General features: G+C 34.1%; 1 protein-coding gene and 1 long non-coding RNA gene across 8 annotated transcripts in view; one reads left to right on the top strand and one right to left on the bottom strand.

Annotated features, from left to right (window-relative positions):
- Positions 1–22,227, top strand: part of LOC121374051 (single-stranded DNA-binding protein 3-like) — a 135,033-nt gene that overhangs the window by 42,863 nt on the left and 69,943 nt on the right. For 6 of the 7 annotated variants that reach the window (XM_041500944.1, XM_041500941.1, XM_041500943.1 and 3 more), the window contains exons 6-7: positions 9,070–9,153; positions 12,234–12,296. In XM_041500944.1, coding sequence (XP_041356878.1) covers positions 9,070–9,153; positions 12,234–12,296 — 147 coding nt within the window. The remainder of the gene's footprint in view (positions 1–9,069; positions 9,154–12,233; positions 12,297–22,227) is intronic. The other variant, XM_041500940.1, reaches the window with a different exon arrangement.
- The window catches only part of LOC121374052, a 34,063-nt gene continuing 25,697 nt past the window's right edge, over positions 13,862–22,227 (bottom strand). Inside the window, exons 3-4 of the long non-coding RNA XR_005958181.1 lie at positions 18,909–18,985; positions 13,862–14,412 (exon numbers count right to left, since the gene is read on the bottom strand). This is a non-coding gene — a long non-coding RNA (uncharacterized LOC121374052). The remainder of the gene's footprint in view (positions 14,413–18,908; positions 18,986–22,227) is intronic.

Here is a 22,227-nt window from a genome sequence, read left to right as displayed (position 1 = left end):
ATTTATTTTTTATTTTTTATTTTTTATTCGTAAAATTGTGACTAGAAACATTCTACGGAGTCATTTTGTTTGGAAACCAAAAGTGGAACGTTTGCAATATAAAATGGTTTAATGAACATGTTGTCCTTTATGCTTAAAAAGTGCATTTAGTCCTAGAAAAACCCTTTTCACCTGTAATAAATTTAATAAACCTTGTAGCATGTTGTTTAGCTGTATTATTATGGACTGAGGCAGGACGTAGCCTAGTGGTAAAGCACTCATGTGATTTGTTGTCAGTCTAGGATCAATTCTTATCAGTGGGCCCATTGGGCCATTTCTCTCTCCAGTCAGAGCTCCACAGTTGAAGTAACAAAGGCTGTGGTATGTACTATCCTGTCTATGGGATGGTGCATACTAAAGATCTCTTGATGCTAATTGAAAAGTGTAGCCGATGGAGTGGCAGCAGGGTTTTTTATCACAATATCTGTGTTGTACTTAACCATAAGTTTGATGCCATATAACGGTACAGTAAATGTGTTGAATGCATTGTTATGTAACACATTTCTATCTTTCTTACTTTCATTATGGTCTTGGTAATTTTCTCATGCCTAATTTCGAACTTCTACATTGGCCATCAGTTACCTTTGGTTAACACCCAATAGCCAATGTGTTTTTCGTGCTGGGGTGATGTTAAATGTGAATTATTAATTTGAACATCAAAGACTGTTACGTCTGAGGGAAGGACATATAAAGGATTAAACCTATGCAATGGCATGAAATTTCCTCTCCTCCCTCCCCCTCTCTCTCTCTCTCTCTCTCTCTCTCTCTCTCTCTCTCTCTCTCTCTCTCTCTCTCTCTCTCTCTCTCTCTCTCTCTCTCTCTCTCTCGTTAAAAACAGCCATGTCAAACACCATATAGCTGTAGTTCACAGTAGGCTGAGGTGTCCACATTACACAGATCTATATTCCTTTTCTTTGTTCACTGCTTAAAGCAAGTGGCTGGTTAAAAGTGAATACTGCTTGAGCTGGCTTCACTGTACTTCATGTCTTTGCATGTTGCTAGTAGAGTATATGTAGGTTGGAGCGGTTTAGACTGGTCTACTTCAGGGTGTGAGGCTCACGAAGAGTGCCCCATCTTCTGTACACAACAACAACAGATGTATTAAATTATCACTGGTGGTCCTTCTTTCTCAGCTGCATTCGAATAGTTGGTGTAAAAGTATATAAATAGCAATGGACTGAAGTTATGATTTAAAGCATGGCTTTTGTTATCGGGATTAGTGAGGCGAAAAAAGGTTTGAGGTTATTCTGTGGAAGTAAACCAGCACGTAATATTTTTATTTATTGCATTGCCCACAGCAGTTTCTTTATGGTTAATAAATTCATGTTTTATTTATAAACGGTTTCTTCACATTGTGAAACAGTTTATGTTTTTGTATACTTTATGCACTCTAAACTTAATGAATAAATTAAATCTGCCTTTCAAAATAATCAAAGTTGTGGTGGAGAGAACTTCGACCATTGCATATTATTGCATAAAAAAAATCTCAGGTGAACTTGGGGATGTGGAGGGGGGTTGTAGTGCAGTAGCTGAAGTTAAATTCACCTGAGGTTCAGTGAGTGGTAGGATTATTTCATTTCAACTTATTTTCGTGCTTATATCCAATCAAGGTTCAAACACGCTGTTCTGGGTACACCCCTCAGCTAACTGGGCTGTCTGTCCAGGACTGGATTAGTTGTTAGTTGTTAGTGGTTAGTGAAAGAGAAGAGGGTGTAGTGGCCACGGAGTCGTTAAAACTAGCTCTGAGTGGGAGCCGGTATCTGGCTGTGAACCCTGTACCTACCAGCCTTGTGTCCGATAACTTAACCACGAGGCCGGTAGGGGGTTTAGTCATTTTCAGTCGCCTCTTTATGTGTTTCCCATTCCAACCAGTGTCAGAAAATTATTTTTAAAAAAGTAGTAAAGTTCTTGACCATTGGTAGATCACTCGCCTTAGTTTTTTCTCCCTTCCTATCCATTGTCCTATAATTGGTATATCAAAAGATATGGTATGTGCTGTCCTGTGTTGAAAATAATGTTTCAGATTTCCTCTCAAACTACATAATTACCAAATGTTTGGCATCCAATAGCTGATCATTAATAAATTATTGTGCTCTAGTGGTGGTGTTAAACAAAACAACTTTAACTCTCCTTTTTTTTTCTGTTGCCAATTTCCATTGGTGGACCCATTGGGCTATTTCTCGTTCCAGCCAGTGCATCATGACTTGTATTTCAAAGGTTGTGGTATGTGCTACCTGTCTGTGGGATGGTGCATATAAAAGATCCCTTTCTACTACAGTGATACCTCTCAAAACCAGAACCTCTGTAAACCGGAATCCCCTCATAACTGGATGTTTTTCGCAGCCTGTTTTTAAATATCTGTACAGAAGAGAACCTCTCTAAACCGGATACCTCTTAAAACTGAACTTTTTACTTGATCCCAAGGGTGTCCGGTTTAAAGGAGATTCACTGTAATGAAAAATGCAGAGGGTTTCCTCTTGTGTTGAAATTACCTCATGTTTGACATCCACTAGCCGATGATTAATAAATCAATGTGCTCTAGTGTTGTCGTTAAACAAAACAAACTTCTCTCTGGGTTTTATTCTGTACATAGTATTGTTGATTAACCAATTTCTCGCTCCAGCCAGTGCACCACGACTGGTATATCAAAAGCTGTGGTATGTGTTATCCTGTCTATGGGATGGTGCATATAAAAGATCCCTTGCTGCTAATCGAAAAGACTAGCCCATGAAGTGGTGACAGCAGGTTTCCTCTGTCAATATCTGTGTGGTTCTTAACCATATGACCGACGCCATATAACCGTAAATAAAATGGGTTAGTGCGTCATTAAATAAAAACATTTCCTTCTTTGCTGGTTAACCGTGTGGAGCCTCGCTGTGATCTTGGGCCTGGCTGGCGTGCAGTAGTTGGAGCTCACCCTAGATGCCATGGATTCCTCAAGTCAGCCGACTCGACTCACTCAAGGCTCAGTCGTCTTAATTTTATATCTAGACCATTTCATAAACTAGAGTTTTAGAAAATATTATTTACCTGTTAGGTACCTGCAGAATTTCTATATCTTGAATATGTTACTTTTGCGGCCTTATGCTGTTGAGAATAATTATTTGATAGTTGATTGTAGTATATAATATACAGTTTCATATATACTGAGAAAATATATAGAATACTATATGAGTGGCTGGTAGATACCACTGATATTGTAAGTTATTTCAAAACTTGTTGGATACTTTTTATAAGTTATAAAATAATGGTATCTAATGAAAATTAATATAGTTTTTTTTACATTTGTTTTACAACCTCTAAAAAATACAGTTTAAAAACATATTGAAATCTGTATCAGTAGTGTTGGTTTCAGTGGATGGTTTAGCTTTGATGTTTGGGTCATCGCCATGGAGCAACCAATCAGATATGCTGCCTTTCCCATATAATTTAAGACTGAAGCTTCTGTGGCAGTAGTGACTGACATCTTTAACATAGCACACCATATTGAAACCTAATGGTCACTGATTAGACAGTGTGCTGTACTGTTGTTTTTAACTGTCAAGACTTTCCTTCCCTTTCTTTGATTAGACAACCAGTCAGTTTAGGTTATTTTAAACAGCAACTTTATACATGTAAAGCTATGTATCCATATGTGTATTGTTCCTGATAGTTTTCCACGAATAAGTGAATTATCGAAATAATGTGTCTGCCCTGTCTGTGTTTCCATGCTATCAATGAACCGTATTTGATCTGTGTACGTAAATTTGGAATCACTTTGCTAGCAATTTTTCACGCATCATGGATAACGAGGACAAATGATGTCATATGGAAGAGAGCATCATCATCAATATGAACAAGAAGTCTAAACTGACCGATGTTCTTTTTGTGTCCTTTCGAAATGATTTTCTGTCAATGTGCTTTCCCAGATAGGTATACCTGTGGGGGAAAACCCAGTCTGAAAATTGGTCCACCGAAAGCATTCGATCCAAGCACCTCAGGCGAGCACTCTAGTGACTGAGCTAGATTTTGCCCATCCTGTTACACATTTAAGTGTGTTATTTGATGTCGTTTCATCAAGTGGGGAGGGGTGGGGGGCATAGGGCACATGACATACCCTTTGCTGCAATTGGTAATAATGTAGCCATGACATGTGGCAGCAACAATTTTTTTCTCATTTTCTAATCCAGGTGTCACGATAAACATTTAAATAATTTAATATAAATGATTAAACAATGTGCTGGGGTGTTGTTAACAAGTATTCCTTTTCTTGAATGTAAAATATGAATATACAAATGTTTATTTAGATTGTCTATCATTGTAATGTACTTATTCTCACATAAGTACATTACAATGCATACATAGAAAAATTAATACATGTCTAGAATCAATTAACAGTTGCACACAATTTTGTCTCACTATTTGAGCCTTGATTATTAACTAACTTAGCACAGTCAAGTATATTTAAGGGATTTAGGATTAATAAACATAAATTAACTTCATCTTGGATGGCAATCTTTTGTGTATGGTTGGGTATGTGGAAAAAAGAAAAACTCATTAACATACGTGTATGGCAAGAGATATAGAAATACTCATTAACATATGCTAAGAGATATTTTTCATACATTATATTTTACCCTATCATCATCATGGAGCAACGCAGCGTGTGTATAACAGTACCCAGAGGCTTTTCGCGCTCTATGGATTCAATGAAAGATTAATAGCTTGATTATGTAACTCAGTTAAGCCTGTCTGTTGTGGATGATGCAGGTAAGATCGAGGGAAGTCGGTAACACAAGGAAGTAAGTCAAACCGTTATAATACACATACTACTCAAGACGAGTTCGGTAATCCATTAATGGCCTTAATTGTCAGCCACAGTGTCATATTCAAGGGCCCTCGGGATACCGTTGTATGGGAACCCTACTACAGTAAAACCCCTCAAAACTGGACGTTTTACACGGTCCCATGATTTGCTTATCTTTTAACACTAAAATTTACCCCTCTAAATCGGAAACCCCTCTAAACTGCACCAGATGAAAGTATCCAGTCCCATTGTGTTCCTTTAATGCAAATTTTACCTTCGAAAACCGGATGGTCACACAAGACAAGAATTTTATTCTCATAAACTGCACCAAGTGCACTATGGTGAAAATATAAACAAAATAAGTTAAAGGTGTTTTCTGTAGTGGTAATGGACATAATATTTAAGTAATATTAACCCGGAAGACTGACTATGTTTAAATAACTGGAGGAATCACATGTACTCCCTTTATTCTGAGCTCGATTGTTAAAAAGTTAGATTAACTTACGAATTTGATTGAGCTCCTTTTCATAGCCTACATGTACATCTCATGATTACCGCAATGAACGGCAAAGCAACTAGGAATTTAATTTAAAAAATTCTAATTGTTTGAACCTTTTTTTGCTGGGTTTTTTTTTTTTTTTTTTTTTTTTTTATTATATATCTTTGCAAACATTATTTAACAAAATAACAAGTAACCAAGAGTAAACTTGTTTGGCTTGGTTTTGTGGAAAATTTGTCAACAGTGTTCCATTTTCGTATCGAAACGCCGCTATGTTGAATTATCGCTTGATGATAAACTTAAAATAAGGGGATTGCTGTAGGTCAATAGAGAATATGTTTTTAAGATAACTTAATGTTTGTGGCTTTAACTCTTCCTTACAGTAGGGGATCTTCATATAACAGCTACCTGTCAATAAAGGGCATTTTAGAAAATTTTATTTTTGTAGCTTTTATTCTTCCCTACATTAGTGGGTAGCTGTATAAAGGGAATTTCAGATGATGTAGTTTCTGTAGGTTTTAGCCTTGCCTATTGTAGGGTATCTTTATATAACAGCTACCTTGAGGTAGTATGTCCATGGCTTCTAAATTATGTTAGCCACTCCCGTGGCTAGTGATATTCAATGTTGGGCATGTAAATAACTACAATTGCCATGCCCAACGGCTAGTGAAGAAATAAATTGTCAAATATTGCAGTTAAGTCTATTTTGTAAATATGAATATACTGACCCCACTCCAACCCCTAATATTAGTCTTTTTAAGCTCTGTCTCCTTCTTTAGGTGGCATATCTGATTATTACTATTATTTAGTAAAATGGTATTAACTTGGGGCTAGTAAATTTTTATTAGTGGCTGGTAAAAAATTTAATTACTGATCCCATGGCTTGTGAATTTAAAAGAAATTCTAGAAGCCCTGGTATGTGTATTATAACAGTTTGACTCACTTCCGTGTGTTACCTACTTCCCTTGGTCTTACCTGCTTTATCCACAGCAGACAGCTACCTGTCAACAAAGGACATTTTGGTAGCTTTTGCCCTTCCATATAGTATCCATAGAGGATCTTTTTATAATTGCTACCTGTGTATAAAGGACATTTCAGATAATGTTATTTCTGTAACTTGTACCCTTCCATACAGTAGAGAATATTTTTATAATTGCTACCTGTGTATAAAGGGCATTTCAGATACATGATTTCTATAGGTTTTAGCCTTGCCTACAGTAGGGGAAGTTTGTATAACCACTATCGGTATCAGTAAGGATATTTTAGATAATGTAATTTTTTCTGTAGATTTTACCTTCCCGTATAGTAGAGGGATCTTTGTATAAATTCTGCCTGTTGTCCCTAAAAAGAATTTCAAGTATGTAATTTCTACATTTCTGCTTTTTAAGTAACAACTATTTGTCAATAAATAGCATTTTAAATATGTAATTTTTAAAGATTTTACCCTTACAGTAAAGGGGCTCTTTATATAATGATTATTGTCAATAAAAGGCTTTACAGATCTGTGTAATTTCTTAATTTTTGACACTGGCTAAAAGGCTGCCTGCCTCTGAAAGTATCTTAAGATTTTTTGTGTCGTCTTCATAGATCTATATGTCTCATTGTATTTGACATATCCACCTACATGGGGAAGGTTAATAATAATAGGGGAGGGTCGCAAGGATGGTAACCTTCTTTTCACATATGCTGCATTCACCTTTTTAGTGGCACAACTGTAGGGTTAGTGCACAATCTTCCAGTATTTAGCACATTAAACATTACTTAACTTCTCTTTTTCAAATTCCTGTATCTGTCTCTTGGTGATGAAAATTAATTTAGTGTCTCCTTTAATTCTTGGGGGTGGAATTTAGCTCTTGTCAGTTAGTGCTCGCTTGAGGTGCTTGCATTGCAGGATTGAACCATTTAACTTATTGGGTTTTTTCTCGTTTCCACCAGTGCACCACACTGGTTAAAGGCCTTAGTATGTGCTTTCCTGTCTGTGGGAAAGTGCATATATAAGTTCCCTTGCAGCATTAGGAAAAATGTAGCGGGTTTTCTCTGATGACTATGTGTCGGAATTACTAAATGTTTAACATCCATTAGCCAATGGTTAATTAATCAATATGTTCTAGTGGTGTCATTAAACAAAACAAACTTTCACTTTTAATTCTTGGAATGTATGCACACATACCTATAATGTCAAGTAATTTGGTTGTGACGGGATGATGTGCTAATGTTACAAAAGTATAAAATTTATAATCACAAACGTATATTGAGAAAATTTGAAGAAAAAAAAAATCATCAACACTTGCTTATTTTTATTTTATTTTTATTTGAAATAAATCCATTTCCATGGTTGCAGCAAATCAGATATTTTATTCTTCAAATGTGCAAAATGTTGAAGTTGAAAAAGATTATAGGAAAAGTGTGGAAGATAGGACAATAGCATGTCATGCTGCTATGGCAACCATTATGTCATAGTAGCAAACAACTGCCAGTCAGCCATTCACAATCAACCATAGCAGAAAGGTCAGATGAGTCTTGCAAATCAAAGCTAGACTTTCACCGGTCCGTTAGAGAAAATCCTCTACCATCTGCGCTTCTGTTGTTGTTGTGTCCAGAAAAATCAATTTTTGTTTTTCAGCCGAGGTCTTACATGGCTATTTTTAAATATCTTGAAGAATGGTGGTAACTGGACATTTCACATATTTATTATGAAGACATGAACCCTATTACAAATTCTATGTAGTATCAAGTTTGGATTTTAATCTCTTGCATGTTTAGTTAAATTGTATAAAGTTTTACTTGATACAGCATTTTCTTTAGATAAAACTGAGTGTCCACAAAACTTTCACTAGAATAAGCTATTGTCCAGAGGAGTCCTGAGATTTTGTACAAAATGGTTTGATTAAATTGGATAAATTAAAGTAGGAGTCTTGTCAACTGATTTGAATACTAAGGCAGACGACAACCAGTTTTGCACCAAAATGTTTTTGTTTTTTTACACAATAAATGTAACATGTCCAGTGGTAAATTTTGTATAAGATTTAGTTGACAAATATAACATTTTATTTTATTTTATTTACTTTTTTAAATTATTATACAATAAATTGGGTGCATTATGCTTCTGTTTTCAGAATGTTAAAAGACTTTTAATAGCAAATTGCTATTAAAATGTTTTTCTTTGAAGATTGTCAGAATATTGTCATTTTAAGAATTGTACCATTTACAAAATATGAATATGAAGTGAAATTACTGTTAGATATAATATATTTATTGTGTACCAAAAGAAAATGATGGTGCTATGCCTTAGAAATTGTCGCTTGTTTGATATCCCACTCACATTGGCATCTCACTTCTTTAAAGGCAGGACGTAAATCACTTGCTTGATGCATGGTTAGTCTAGGATCGACCCCTGTCAGTGGGCCTATATGCCAAATTTCTTGTTACAGCCAGTGGTATGTGCTCTCCTGTCTGTGGGATGGTGCATATAAAAGATCCCTTAATTGCTACTAGTGGAATAATGTAGCAGGTTTCCTCTCTTAAGACTACACGTCAGAATTATCAAAAGTTTGACATCCAATGGCTGATGATGAATAAATCAGTGTACATTAACTAGTGTCCTTAAACGAAACAGACTTGAACTTTAACTTTTTTTATTGTATGTGTGTTCTTTCAGAATTCAGAAGCAGGTTTCATTGTATTACCTATTTTGTTCATATTTCTTATTCTTGTAGTTCTTATGTTATGTGTTTTCCTCCTTCAGAATGCAGCAGCCCCCAGCCCGTTAGGTCAGATGCCCCCACAAGATGGCATGCCGGCAGGACCGATGCCACCTAGTTTTTTTCCTGTGAGTATTTAACACACACATTCTAATTTTCACCATTTTTACCATTTTGTGTGGGAGTTGGCACAACATATATATATATATATATATATATATATATATATATATACACACACACACACACATACATGTTGACAGTTGTGGTGTAACACAATTTTTGCACATTACTGAATATTAAAAGAGCAAAAGTAAATGTAATTTAGGGTTAATAATTATGTGGGTGTTTGGTTATGAAGTTTCTCTTTCTAAGTAGTTTGAGATGAAGGTGTTCTTTCCCTGAACCAATAATATTTGGGCTTGGGTTTACTAATGTATATGGTACTGAAGAGTAGATGCTAAAGGTTTTATATGATTGGGGTTTCAATCCATATTCTTGATAGTGTGAATAACTTTACATTTATTGTCGTACATTTACATCTATTTGGGAACAGTACCTTATTCTTTAAACTGGTTGTGAATGTAAACATAATTTGGTTGAGCTTTAATCGCAGATTCAGAATTAAATTATTGGAAATGGAATTGTTATTAATTATTTTTCTTTGTTAGGTTTACTGACAATTCCCCCCACCCTGTTAAAAAAGTATAAAACGGTCAAAAGATCAAAAGTCAAAGATATATATTTGTGACATTTGTGTGTATCAGTGGACTTATTTTGTATATATGGTGGAAATTGGATAGGATAATACAGGGGAGACTACTATGGTGAAAATTTTGTTAGATGAAAACAGGGGAAACCACTCTGTGTGGACCATGCTTGTAATATTGACTCTAATGCAAAATCATTAATACTGTGATAATAATGACAAAGTAATTAAATTGTTTGATCTAGTACTCTCTCAAAGCTCTTGTAATTTATTATTTTTGTAAAGTGATAAATTTAATTAGATTTATTCTAACATTTTGCAATCAAGTAAACAGAAATGGTGTCTTTTTACTTCCATTATAAATCTACTTACATCAGTGTTAAAACGAAAGAAAGATATTAGTTAATTGTTTAACGACATCTCTGTAATGCTAAACTGTACAGTTATTGTCACACGTGGTCTAAAGTATGAGAGGAAAGCTACAGCCATCATACAGACAGTGCCAAGTGATTAGCAGATGGAACCTTCCATATACATGTGTTTCTAGACAGGACAGCATAGAAAACCTGATATACCGTTTGTTGGGCACTGGTTGACATAGGAGGAGGAATCTAGCTTAGGCACTAGGGCCCAGTTCCACAAAGTTATCTTAATGCTAAGATCACCTTAAGAGCATAAGGTAGTTATACACTTAAGATGATCTTAGCACTAAGATCGCATTGTGGAACGAAGCCCTAGTGAATAAGCTAGATTTACAATAACGGAGTGATCTTAATGCTACGGTCGCCTTAAGTGCATAAGGTAGTTAAACACTTAAAGTGATCTTAGCACTAAGATCACTTCGTAGAATGGGGCCCAGAGCATTCACCAGAGGTGTTTTGGTCACATGATGGAACACCCGTTTCCTGTAACAACCAATTCCCCATGACTTGTATAACAAAGGTATGTGCTGTCTTGTCTGGAAAAGTGTATATAAAAGATTTCCTCTGAAGACTGTGTCACAATTATTCAACTGACATTAAATGGCCAATGATAATCAATCAATGCAAAACAAATTTGAATGGTTTTGGTTGGAATTGGAGAAGGGATTGGGTCCACCTAGGAGCATCAATCTTATCCCTCCCACCAGTACGTTACACCCTCTGCCCCTGGTCAAGACAACAGAAATGTCTTTTCGAATACTATTAATTTTTTAACAGTTCAGTTATCTTGTTGAAACCATACCAAAGCCATTTTCTTTGAAGCTATAACACAAGGGAGATAACTCTTGTTTTTCTCAGACTACTTCCAGAATACATCCATGGAAAAAATATCCAGCTTGTAATATACTGTGCATTAGTATAAATTGTTTTCTAATCTTCTGGTTTAAAACATACTTATAAATCTGTTTTAATATTTTTGGTCTTTAAATGTTTTAAGTGATAGTTTAAAGTTTTTTCTAAAAATATTTATGATGTGTTTGGAAAATATTTCCACACACTAATTTTTTTTTATTGTTCTGTTAATTAACTTTCGATTTCACATCTTTTTGTTAGGTGACAAAAATCTTGGTTATTATTTCCATGCTTGATTCTTGTTCAGATTATACACCCATTTTGACAAGCTCTCGGAAATCCATCAGTGCCACTTTTATGTCTGTAATTTAGAATCTTTGGATTGCTTCAAAGTTATGTTATCTTATATGAGATAGCCATTACATCTAGTTTCAGTTTCTACAGAAACACTTTGATCTTTATCTGTTGTCAAGAAATCTAGTGTTAGAAAGGTGATTCTTATATAAGAAATAAATAGTTTTAAATATTTTAATATACTCCTGTAACACATAGTGCAGTAATTAGTTTTGCATACATTACATTTTGTAAATAATTTTGCTATTAGAGTTATTCCCTTTTACAATAACAGTAGTATTGTATAGTGTTGGGGAGATGGGGTGATTGGGAGAGGTAAATATAGTTATAATTAGTTAATATTAACAATAATAGTGCTTTTTACAAATTAGCATTAGAAATGATTTTTCTTCAATTTGCATTTTTTTTTAAATTTCTGTTTAATGTTAAGAACGTGAACATACTGCTATCTGGTATAATGGTTATTACAAATAAATTATACGGCAGTTTCTTAATTTAAAAAAAAAAAAAAAAAAAAAAAATGTAAGTGTCTTCATTTTATGTATTTACTTTCTAAATAATTTTCGGGGTTAAATGTTTTTAATTCATCTAATTACAACAGGATGTAAATCATCTTTAATGGGCTTTTTAAGAACATAATTATTCATCCCCACACCACTATCAGTGTTTTTATCTGTCAATTGTAAGCTGCACTAATGTAAACAAAATTTGTTAATTTTGTGATTAACTAAAACTAGTATTTATAATTAATATTTACATTTGAGCACTTTTTTATGTTTTTGCACAAGCTGTCGAATTGGTTTACGTAAAACTAAACCTGTACAATGAAATTAAAAATGTTGAGTTTGGCTAAATGATTTCCCTTTGACAGCCACCAAATTCCCAGCCGTCCCCCCACCCACCGCCTCACAACCATATGATGGGCCCCAATCAAGTAAGTATCCGTAACTCAGTGCCCGCTCTGTCCGTCTCTTCTGTTTTTTTTATTATTTTATTAATTTTAGTTGGAACTTTTTGTGCTTGTAGACAGAATCTTTTAAAGCCAGTGTTTCTCAATGATTTGTGCGTGGAACGGTTCTACCGATCCTGGGATTCTACCAGTCCTTGGACTGGTGCCATTCTACAGCAGGTTTTCATAGGTTTAATTATGAGGCTTCGTTGAGGGTGTTTGGGGTGGGGGAGGTTGATGTAACAAAGGTGTCCTTTTATGTCTGAGCACATTTGATCACATGGAGGTAGGGGTTGGGAGGTAATATATATATATATATACGCATGTACTGATAGAAAGAAATAAGGAAACAATTGGTTTCATAGGCCAAATTTAATTCACTATTACAGGGCTTTAAGTTAACAATGGAACTCACAGTTATTTCCATAGTTGCTATATTAATTGTATATTGGAGGCTTTACCAATTAGTTTTTTGCCACTGGATACAAATTATTTCTGTTGGGGTCAAGTATGGGTAATGTGAGGCTGCATGCCAGTAATGTGGGCAGGAGTATCAGTAATGTGGGTCTGCATGTCAGTAATATGGGACTGAGTGTCGGTGTCGGTAATGTGGGGCTGAGTGTCTGTGTCAGTAATGTGGGGCTGCATGTCGGTAGTAATGTGGGGCTGAGTGTCAGTAATGTTAGGGCTGAGTGTCATTAATGTGGGACCGAGTGTCAATAATGTTGGGGCTGAGTGTCAGTGTCAGTAATGTGGGGCTGAGTGTCAGTGTCAGTAATGTGGGGCTGAGTGTCAGTAATGTGGGGCTGAGTGTCAGTGTCAGTAATGTAGGGCTGAGTGTCAGTAATGTTGGGGCTGAGTGTCAGTAATGTGGGACAGAGTGTCAATAATGTTGGGGCTGAGTGTCAGTGTCAGTAATATGGGGCTGAGTGTCAGTAATATGGGGCTGAGTGTCAGTAATGTGGGGCTGAATGTCAGTGTCAGTAATGTGGGGCCGAGTGTCAGTATTGAGATAAGTGTCAGTAATGTGGGTGTCAGTAATGTGGGCTCAGTGTCACAAATGTGGGGCTCAGTGTCAGTAATTGTGGGACTCAGTGTCAGTGTCAATAATGTAAGGCTGAGTGTCGGTAATGTGGGGATGAACGTCACTAATGTGGGGCTGAGTGTCAGTAATGTGGGGCTAAATGTCAGTAATGTGGGGCTGAGTGTCGGTGTCAGTAATGTGGGGCTGAGTGTCAGTGTCAGTAATGTCTACACATGACAGTTTTAGTTGCAATCACTGCTTGCTGTTCTTATTCATGTGATTCCTTATTTCTTTCCATCAGTACACCTTCCAACCATAGAATAAGATTGTATTTAAGCCCTGGCAGTCCATGGGAAGGTGGTTGCCCCATCATTAAGTTGAGAAACACTGCTGTAGACAATCCTGTTGTTATCTTAGTCTAGTTATAGATGTCCTGGGTTATTTCTTCATGCTGTTTAGTAATCAGTAGACTAACCGCTTTCTTTTTTAAAACAAAACAACAACAATAGAAAAACAAACAACAATATTATTTTCTACTTTAATGATTTGATTCCAAGCTGAATGTTACAGATTAGAAATGATACATGATGGCTTCTGACTATAAAACACATATCCCTTAAATCTTCTTTGGTACAGGAAAAACAAAAAGGGAAATCATTGTTAAAATAAAATTGTGTTTTATCCACCAAGAGATGCAAGTAGTGGATACAAGCCTATGATACAATAACAGAAAAATAATCTGGATTACAAAAAAAGAAGTTAAATATAACATGACTAAAGAATGCAGCAATTATCTCTTGTTAAAATATATAATAATGCAGTATTTTTGTAGTTTCTGGACAGACAATTCTTGATTAAAGTGTCTAGAAGTACAATGGTGTAAACTGATGGGGTTTAATGAACTATCATTGAAATGGAGGTAACTTCCTGCTTATAAAATAAACATTTATAGCAACAATGATTTTAAAGAAACTTACTTGATTTTGGTCCAGTAAATCCAGGTTTTTGGTCTGAATTTTGTTAATCCTTCCAATTTGGTTGGCTTGAAAAGTGAAATGACAGCAGCAAAAATCTTACCTGAAATAAAAAAATAAAAATACAACTTAAAAGTTGTTGATAACATTCAAGAAAAAAAAATCTTTGCAAATATAAAAGAATCCAGGTAATCCTTATGTTTTTTCTTCCACACACAGGTAAAAAAATATATCTTAATATGTAAACTTTTTACAGCAATATTACTACATATATATTAGTTCTGTTACTAAAGATATTCAAAATGTCTTGTGACACTTATTGTACACACATTTCAGTCGTAGTAACAAAAATAACGCTAGCTTAGATTCTTTGACTTCTTTTAACATCATTTGAATATTGTTTTAACCATTGTGCCATGTTGCTCCTTCTAATAATTTGTAACTGGTTTTGGTTTCAATATTTGTTGTCGCTTTTTAGACCCCAGTGGTTTATCTCGATTCTTTTCAGCTTTATTAGCATCAATGTTGTAGCTTGTTTTGTCGTGTATACATGTTTTCCTTTTTTTTTGTCGATTGTATTTAATGAATTGTTAAATGAAGTAGCATAGATTGATATGAAATAAGTATATAAAATAAAAAAAATTAAATTTGATTTTATATTTTCATTCATAAGAATGTTTTCATGCTCATGAAAAGCGCAATTGCCGTTTTATGAATGCCTCACTCTAGGTTTGCTTGTAATACAGTCTAATGATTTGGTTTACTCAGAAATTTCTGGTTACTCAGTCTGTGTATGGTATGTATACTATATAATATCTGTAATATTTAGTAAGTAAAATAAACACTTTCAACAAAGTAATTTTTGTGGTTTGTTGTTTATTTATATTACTATGTTATTGCTGGTTTTCATTGTGGTTCATTAGAAATTTGTAAATGTCTGTTTGCTCTATAGTTTTTAATATTTTGTTTGGTGATTACCATTTGTACTAAGGTTTTACCAGCATTGATTTTATTGAATTGTGACCATTGCTCAGAAGTATATGTTTAAAAAAAAATAAAAAATAAAAAGTCAAGTGACATTTTTCAACCCTTTAAGGCTGCAGTTTGAAGTATATTTTAAATGTTAGGCATTTAGGAAACATCATCAACTTTTAATTTCAGTTCTGTGACATGTCATTCTTCTGTTCCATTTAGATCTTATTTACAGTCTAAAATGTAGGTCACATTCAACCACCCACATGAGTTTACAGTGTTCGAAATTAAAAATTTTGGGCAGTATCCCAGTTGGATACTAACATTTCAAAATCTGGTATCCCACCTGAGAATTTAGTATTATATGGTATCCCGGTGGGATACTGGATTCTTGAAGTCTGGTATCCAAAATTAAATTCTGATATCCCCGGGATATCGGGATACCATTAATCTCGAACACTGGTTTATGTTCATCTATCACATAAAATATAGAACTTGTCTTCTGTATCTTATTGCCAAACAGCTGGTGAAAATTAATACCTTTCATCTTTTAATTAATATCTACAACCAGTTACAAATAATACAGTTGTTTATTGGAATTGCATGGAAGCCATTAATGGCATTCATCAACAGCGAAAACGCACAAGTATAATATGTTACAGTTGCAGTTAAATTTGTTTTTAGCAATAAAATATTGTAAAGGATGTGAGATTAAAACATTTATACACTGTTGTAGCTCCAATTTAAATTTAATTATATAGATTCCTTGCGGTTAAGTTTTAGATATTGATAGAGAACATTTTGTTCAGTACTGCATCACGATTTGTTACGCAAGTTTCAGAGATCGCTACACATTTTTAAAACATTAAATAGTAGTTGCTAATCAATTTGTAATTGACAAGAAATATTGCTAATCAAGATTTTGAAAACAAAATGTTGCCCGACAGTCCTCTGAACTTTGCAAGAACGATCACAAGTCAAATTTTGTGTAACACATCTTTTTTGTAGCACATTAATTTTAGGATATCATTCACATGGTCTTGACATGCTACATATAACCCATAAATGGTTTATGTGGATTTTCAACTCTCAGGCCTGAATGGTGACAAATGACTATGTTTTTTCAATAGATTTGTCATGTAACAACGCTTCCCTTGCCATGTAACAACACTTCCCTTGCCATATAACAACACTTCCCTTGCCGTGTAGCAACACTTCCTTTGTCGTGTACCAACACTTCCCTTGCCGTGTAGCAACACTTGTCATGTAGCAACACTTCCCTTGCCATGTAACAACACTTCCCTTCCCTTGCCATGTAACAACACATCCCTTGTCATATAACAACATGTAACAACACTTCCCTTGTCGTGTAGCAACACTTGTCATGTAGCAACACTTCCCTTGCCGTGTAACAACACTTCCCTTGCCATGTAACAACACTTCCCTTGCCATGTAACAACACTTCCTTTGTCATATAACAACATGTAACAACACTTCCCTTGCCGTGTAGCAACACTTGTCGGGTAGCAACACTTCCCTTGCCGTGTAACAACACTTCCCTTGCCGTGGAACAACACTTCCCATGCCGTGGAACAACACTTCCCTTGCCGTGGAACAACACTTCCCTTGCTGTTTAAGGGGAGTTTTTACTCTGACATCCCATCACTCCCCTGAGACTAGTTCTAGGAGAGTAATTTCTTGCTTCCCTTAGCATGTGAATTAAAATAAAATAAAAGTACTACAAAAGGATGAAATATCACTGCTCAATATTGTAATATCTTAAATGGCTCCCCATAATCTTAGTTAGAGCAATTAGTCATTCCCTTTAATTTAATTTTTACTGTGACATATATATTTCTTATGAAGCATTTTAAAAGGGAGATTACTCTTGCACACATACATTAGATTAACTGGTAATAAGTACGAAAATAAGTTAAATAAAATGAAATATAATCTGAAAATTGCAGTTTTGAGTATTTGTTTCATATTTAAGCATTTAAAATGGAACATCGGGTAAACATTTCTTGCTCTGGTTTTACCATTCTTCAATTTATTTCTTGTTACTCATTGATAAAGAAAACATTGTTAGACATTACAACACACCAAAAGTAGGGTACTTGTGTACACAAAAATAATGAAAAATATATATGCTATTGAGTGTGGAGCAAAATGAAGTATATACTATACAGAAATAGGACTACAAAGAAGAAAAGCAACCTAAAATTATAATCTAATAATCAGGGATTTTCCCAGTATATTTCACCAGACTTTACATGGGATTGGGAAAATTAGTATTAATTATAATTCCTGACACCATATAACCGTAAATAAAATGTTTTGAGTGCTTCATTAAATAAAACATTTTCTTCATTCCTAATCATAACTGGTAAATTTGTTTCAGGCCATTGAATGATGTAGTGTCCCGATGTTAAATTAATTTATGGGAACAGACATAATTATAAAAATATTCACATATTAAGTTGGGAATGTTCAGTGCCATTTCCTTTTGGGAAGGGCCCTCTTGTTGGTACTCCAAAAATATCTGGATAAATGCCCAACCCCTACAATTAAGAAAATGTCCACGGCAAAAAAAACCTGCGCCATTAAAAAAACAACCCCTGAATATAGTCAGTCCAAGACAAAAAAGTGCCGCAGAGCATTGCTGATTGGTGTGTTCAATTGCTGGGGTTGAATCCCTGATAGTGTGTGAAGTCTGTCGCTGCCCAGTATAGTTTTCCGCTGAAATATGCTATGTTTTTCATTTCCTGCACATTTGGTTTGTTTCCATAATTAAAATAATAAAACATTGACTTTTTTTAATTGTTCAGAACAGGGCACTTGGGGAAGATCAAGTGGCATAGGCTGGGGTGGTGGTGGTGGTTCCGACGAACTCCCACGCTGAGGCTAAAACTATTTTTTTTACAGTGCAATTTTAGGCTATTTGTAGGTCTATGGAAAATTTAGACAAAACGGTCCATAGATTCATATTGGACACGCCACCTACCCCAACATGTCTAGACCACACTACACCACTGAATTACTTGTTATATATTTGATGGTTTTAAAAGCCATATTAGTTATAAATTAAAAGTATCGTGACCAGGAATTTGAGCTGCCAGTTGTCGTTAACAAAAAGAGAAATGACTGTGTATCATAACAACAGATGAGTTTGTAATAATTGGGTGAAAAACTTATAAGTGCACACTTTTACCCCAGAGCTAATTTTCTAATATCTAATAAATTCATTTTATTGTTTAATGTTTTTAAATATAACTGCAAAATATGTCTTGTACATAAGAATATATACTGGGTAAAAGCTAAAAGAAATTCCTTTAGAAGATAACGATAACTCTTGAAGCCTTAACTGTAGCATTACTGTTGACAAATTAAGTCATCAGACTGAGCACCTTGTAAAAATTGTGTACAACATTCGGATAATATATTTTAGAGGGTAATTTCTATTCCATGTTTTAAAGGAATTTTATAAGATTTATGTATTGATTTCATTCATTTGTTCATTCATACAATTACACATGGGATCTAATAGATTTTAAAGTTACAAAAACCTATTTAAAAATCAAAGAAGAAATACTCTTGATATCTTAATGTCAGTAATTACAAATTTACCTGTCCAACTGAGCTTCATTTAAATTGCCTGCCATGTCACAACTGTTGTCTCATAGTTTCACTATGGGTTTATTTTCCTGAAATAGACAATAAAACATTTAGCCATTGGTTGTAATATTAACCTAATTCTAATGAACACTGACCCATTAAAGTGAGAATGATATTCAGTAGTGTTTTATTCATACATGTAAACCAATGTGGAATGGTGCATCATCAATACTGGAGTAAACACTGACCCATTAAAGTGAGAATGATATTCAGATGTGTTTTATTCATACATGTAAACCAATGTGGGATGGTGCATATAAAAGATTGCATGTTGGTAATGAAAAAATGAATTGGGTTTCCTCTAAGACTGCGTGTGAAAATCTTCAAATGGTTATGCGCACAGAAAGTCAGATAAGTTGTTCTTTAAAAAAAAACCCAGTTGAATTTAAAATAAGGAGTTTGTTCCGTTGATGAGCTTGGGCGTGAATATTCATTGGTTTTTATAAAGAGTTCCTATGTTCTGCCTGCAGCTAGTCAGAAGTGTTTCTGTTAACTCGCTTGGGCAACATTTTAAGCACTTGATTCGTGAGTTTTGAAGGTTTAAGTGTTCTGAGGAGATAGTGTTTTGAACATCAAAATATCTTGATTAGATTTGATCACTCTGGATCTATAACTACACTTGGCAGATTCAAATAGAATATCAACGGTAATATATACAGGATTCATCACAGGTGTTTTTTAATATGGAAAATATCAACCGAGTCTATGTTAACCAGTACTTGTCGAGGCTCTGCTGAGACAAATACCGATTAACTAGACGAGGTTGATATTTTACATATTAAAAAACCACGAGTAGCAAATTCTATTTATCGTATAACACTTCTAAAATAACATTTTAATTCAATTTTTAGTAAATCACAGTACTAAAGTCGTCACCATTGGTAATATGACGTCATCACGATTAGCACAAATTAGTTTGACGTCACACATTTTAACTAAAGCTTTGAAAACGTTATACTCAGGTACACAGGTCTTGTTGGCTTGTAAGCAAATGACCCATCCACAGCAACACATTACCTAGAGACCTTGCAAATTTGCATACCATTATTAACCGGATTAATACACTGAAATTATCACATGGGTTTATGACATAGATATCATGGGTAAGTTATAGGATAAATATTATTAAGACTGGATATTGTTTTCTATTGACAATTTCTTGCATACTTTCATTTACAGTCATTACTCTAATCTTCAACTCTGAAGTAATCAAAAATCTTGAATTAAAAACATTCTAATTATATTTGTCAAAAATATTGACTCATATTTTAGCAGCCACATTCTGCATATAAACTACTTTCTGTAGTGGGTATAACCAGTGATTTGCAAAATCGCCAATATGATCTATTTTCTCTCTCTTATAATTTTTTTTATTGCAGCTCTAGCGGTTAATATTAAGTGTGATAAAACGGAAATGAGAAACTGATACTGTCAAGGGACATTAGTTATTGATATTGGAATAAAAATTACTGTTGTAATATTAGCAGTTTAGCAAACATGGTTTTTTACTTTGGAATTTGAATGTATTCACCATTTTTATTTTTCCATCACAATAACTGACTTAAGACTTAAATGTTTTATTTATACATAATTTTAATTCATTACTATATATATATATATATATATATATTTTTTTTTTAATTTAAGACTTGTTTAGTTGGGTTCTTAATCCATAAAATTTAAGTTTTATTAATTACTAAACACAAATTCTGTTATTTCATTTTATTGTTATTGCGATTTCATATTGAGTTTGTAATCAGTGAATGGAGGAACTCCCAACGGGCTTTCTCATGGGAGGAATTCTGGCTGTATTCCACAATGTGCACTGAATTTCACTGTAACTAATAGTAAAAGAAAAACTCGCCAAAAAACAATGGTACGGTATTGAAGAATACAAAGATTTGTTTTAGAATGTATGCATAAGAAATATGTATGTATACTGCAAATTACACACATAAATATTCTGAATCTTTTAAACTTTTAAAACCTTTTTGAAATATGGCATGAAAAGCCAAAAGCAATTTTGTTGTAGATACTTTTCTTAACCACAAGTCGCTGTTCAGTGAAGTTAGCTAACATTGTGACCAATGATGATCAACAATTAATTTTTAATAGGCATAATGACATGTCTTGTAAACACCCATATTAAGAAATGCACCTGTGTTGAGACACTGTAATACTCAGGTGGCCTTTAATCAGAGGTTTGAATGTAGTGCATTCTATTTATTTGTCTAAGCTTGACGTCATATTACAAATTATTCCTTGTTCTCTTAGCTGTTCGAAATGTAATCCTATCTGAAGAAATCTTTTTGTGTAGATTCAGCTGTCTAAATTGAATTTTCCTAGAATATGGATGATAGAATTCAAGCAGTTTGACTTTTTAATCAAGTAAAATTTATTGGTTTTTTTTTTTTTTTTAACATTAAACATGGATAATGAATGGTAAAAAAATTGCCAAATATGGAAACATTTGTTATAAATGAAAAGATATTTAAAACATTAATATTTCATTATGTTAGCTTTCAGGATTGATTGACGACTTTTATCAGTTGATAGATGTTCTTTTATATATATTAACAAAGCCTTTTGATCACTTGGTTTGTCCTGTGCACAACCACCGGTCCGTCATTGTCAGTGGTTTATTAGTCACACTCGGTCTGTCATCCGGAATACTCTGATTGCACGACCCACTCAGTCATAGTAAACTACAAGTGTATATAGATATTTTCATGGACCTATGGTCTTAAGGTTAAGAGTAGATCTCTGTTGCCAGGTTTTAAAGTCATTTGTCTTATGATGGGACAGATGAAGGATTATTCCTAGGGAAGGGTGCAACTTATAAAAGATCAGTACACCATTTGAAAAAGAAGTACAAAATTCAAGACATAACTTAAAAAAAATAAGTACACAACTTAAAAAAAACCCCATAACTTATAAAAGATAAGTACACAATTTAAAAGGATAAGGACAGAACTTATAAAAGATAAGTACATGTACACAACATAAAAGAATAAGGACACAACCTAAAAAAGATAACATTTACACAAACATGCATTATGTACAGACCGTATCTTCCAGAAATATCCAGTAGACATTTACTACATCTACCCAGCTAAAAACAAATATTACATTCATCCGTTAAACTTGGGATTTTCCCCAGCATTTTGAAATTTTGGAAGTGAAACACTTATAAACTGGACCCTTGGTAAACCGGGATTCCCTTAAAACTGAACTTTTTTCATTCATATATATATATATATATATATATATA

Source organism: Gigantopelta aegis, chromosome 6 (genome assembly GCF_016097555.1).
Source record: "Gigantopelta aegis isolate Gae_Host chromosome 6, Gae_host_genome, whole genome shotgun sequence".
NCBI lineage: Eukaryota > Metazoa > Mollusca > Gastropoda > Neomphalida > Peltospiridae > Gigantopelta > Gigantopelta aegis.
This window is presented reverse-complemented; position numbering and strand designations above follow the sequence as displayed.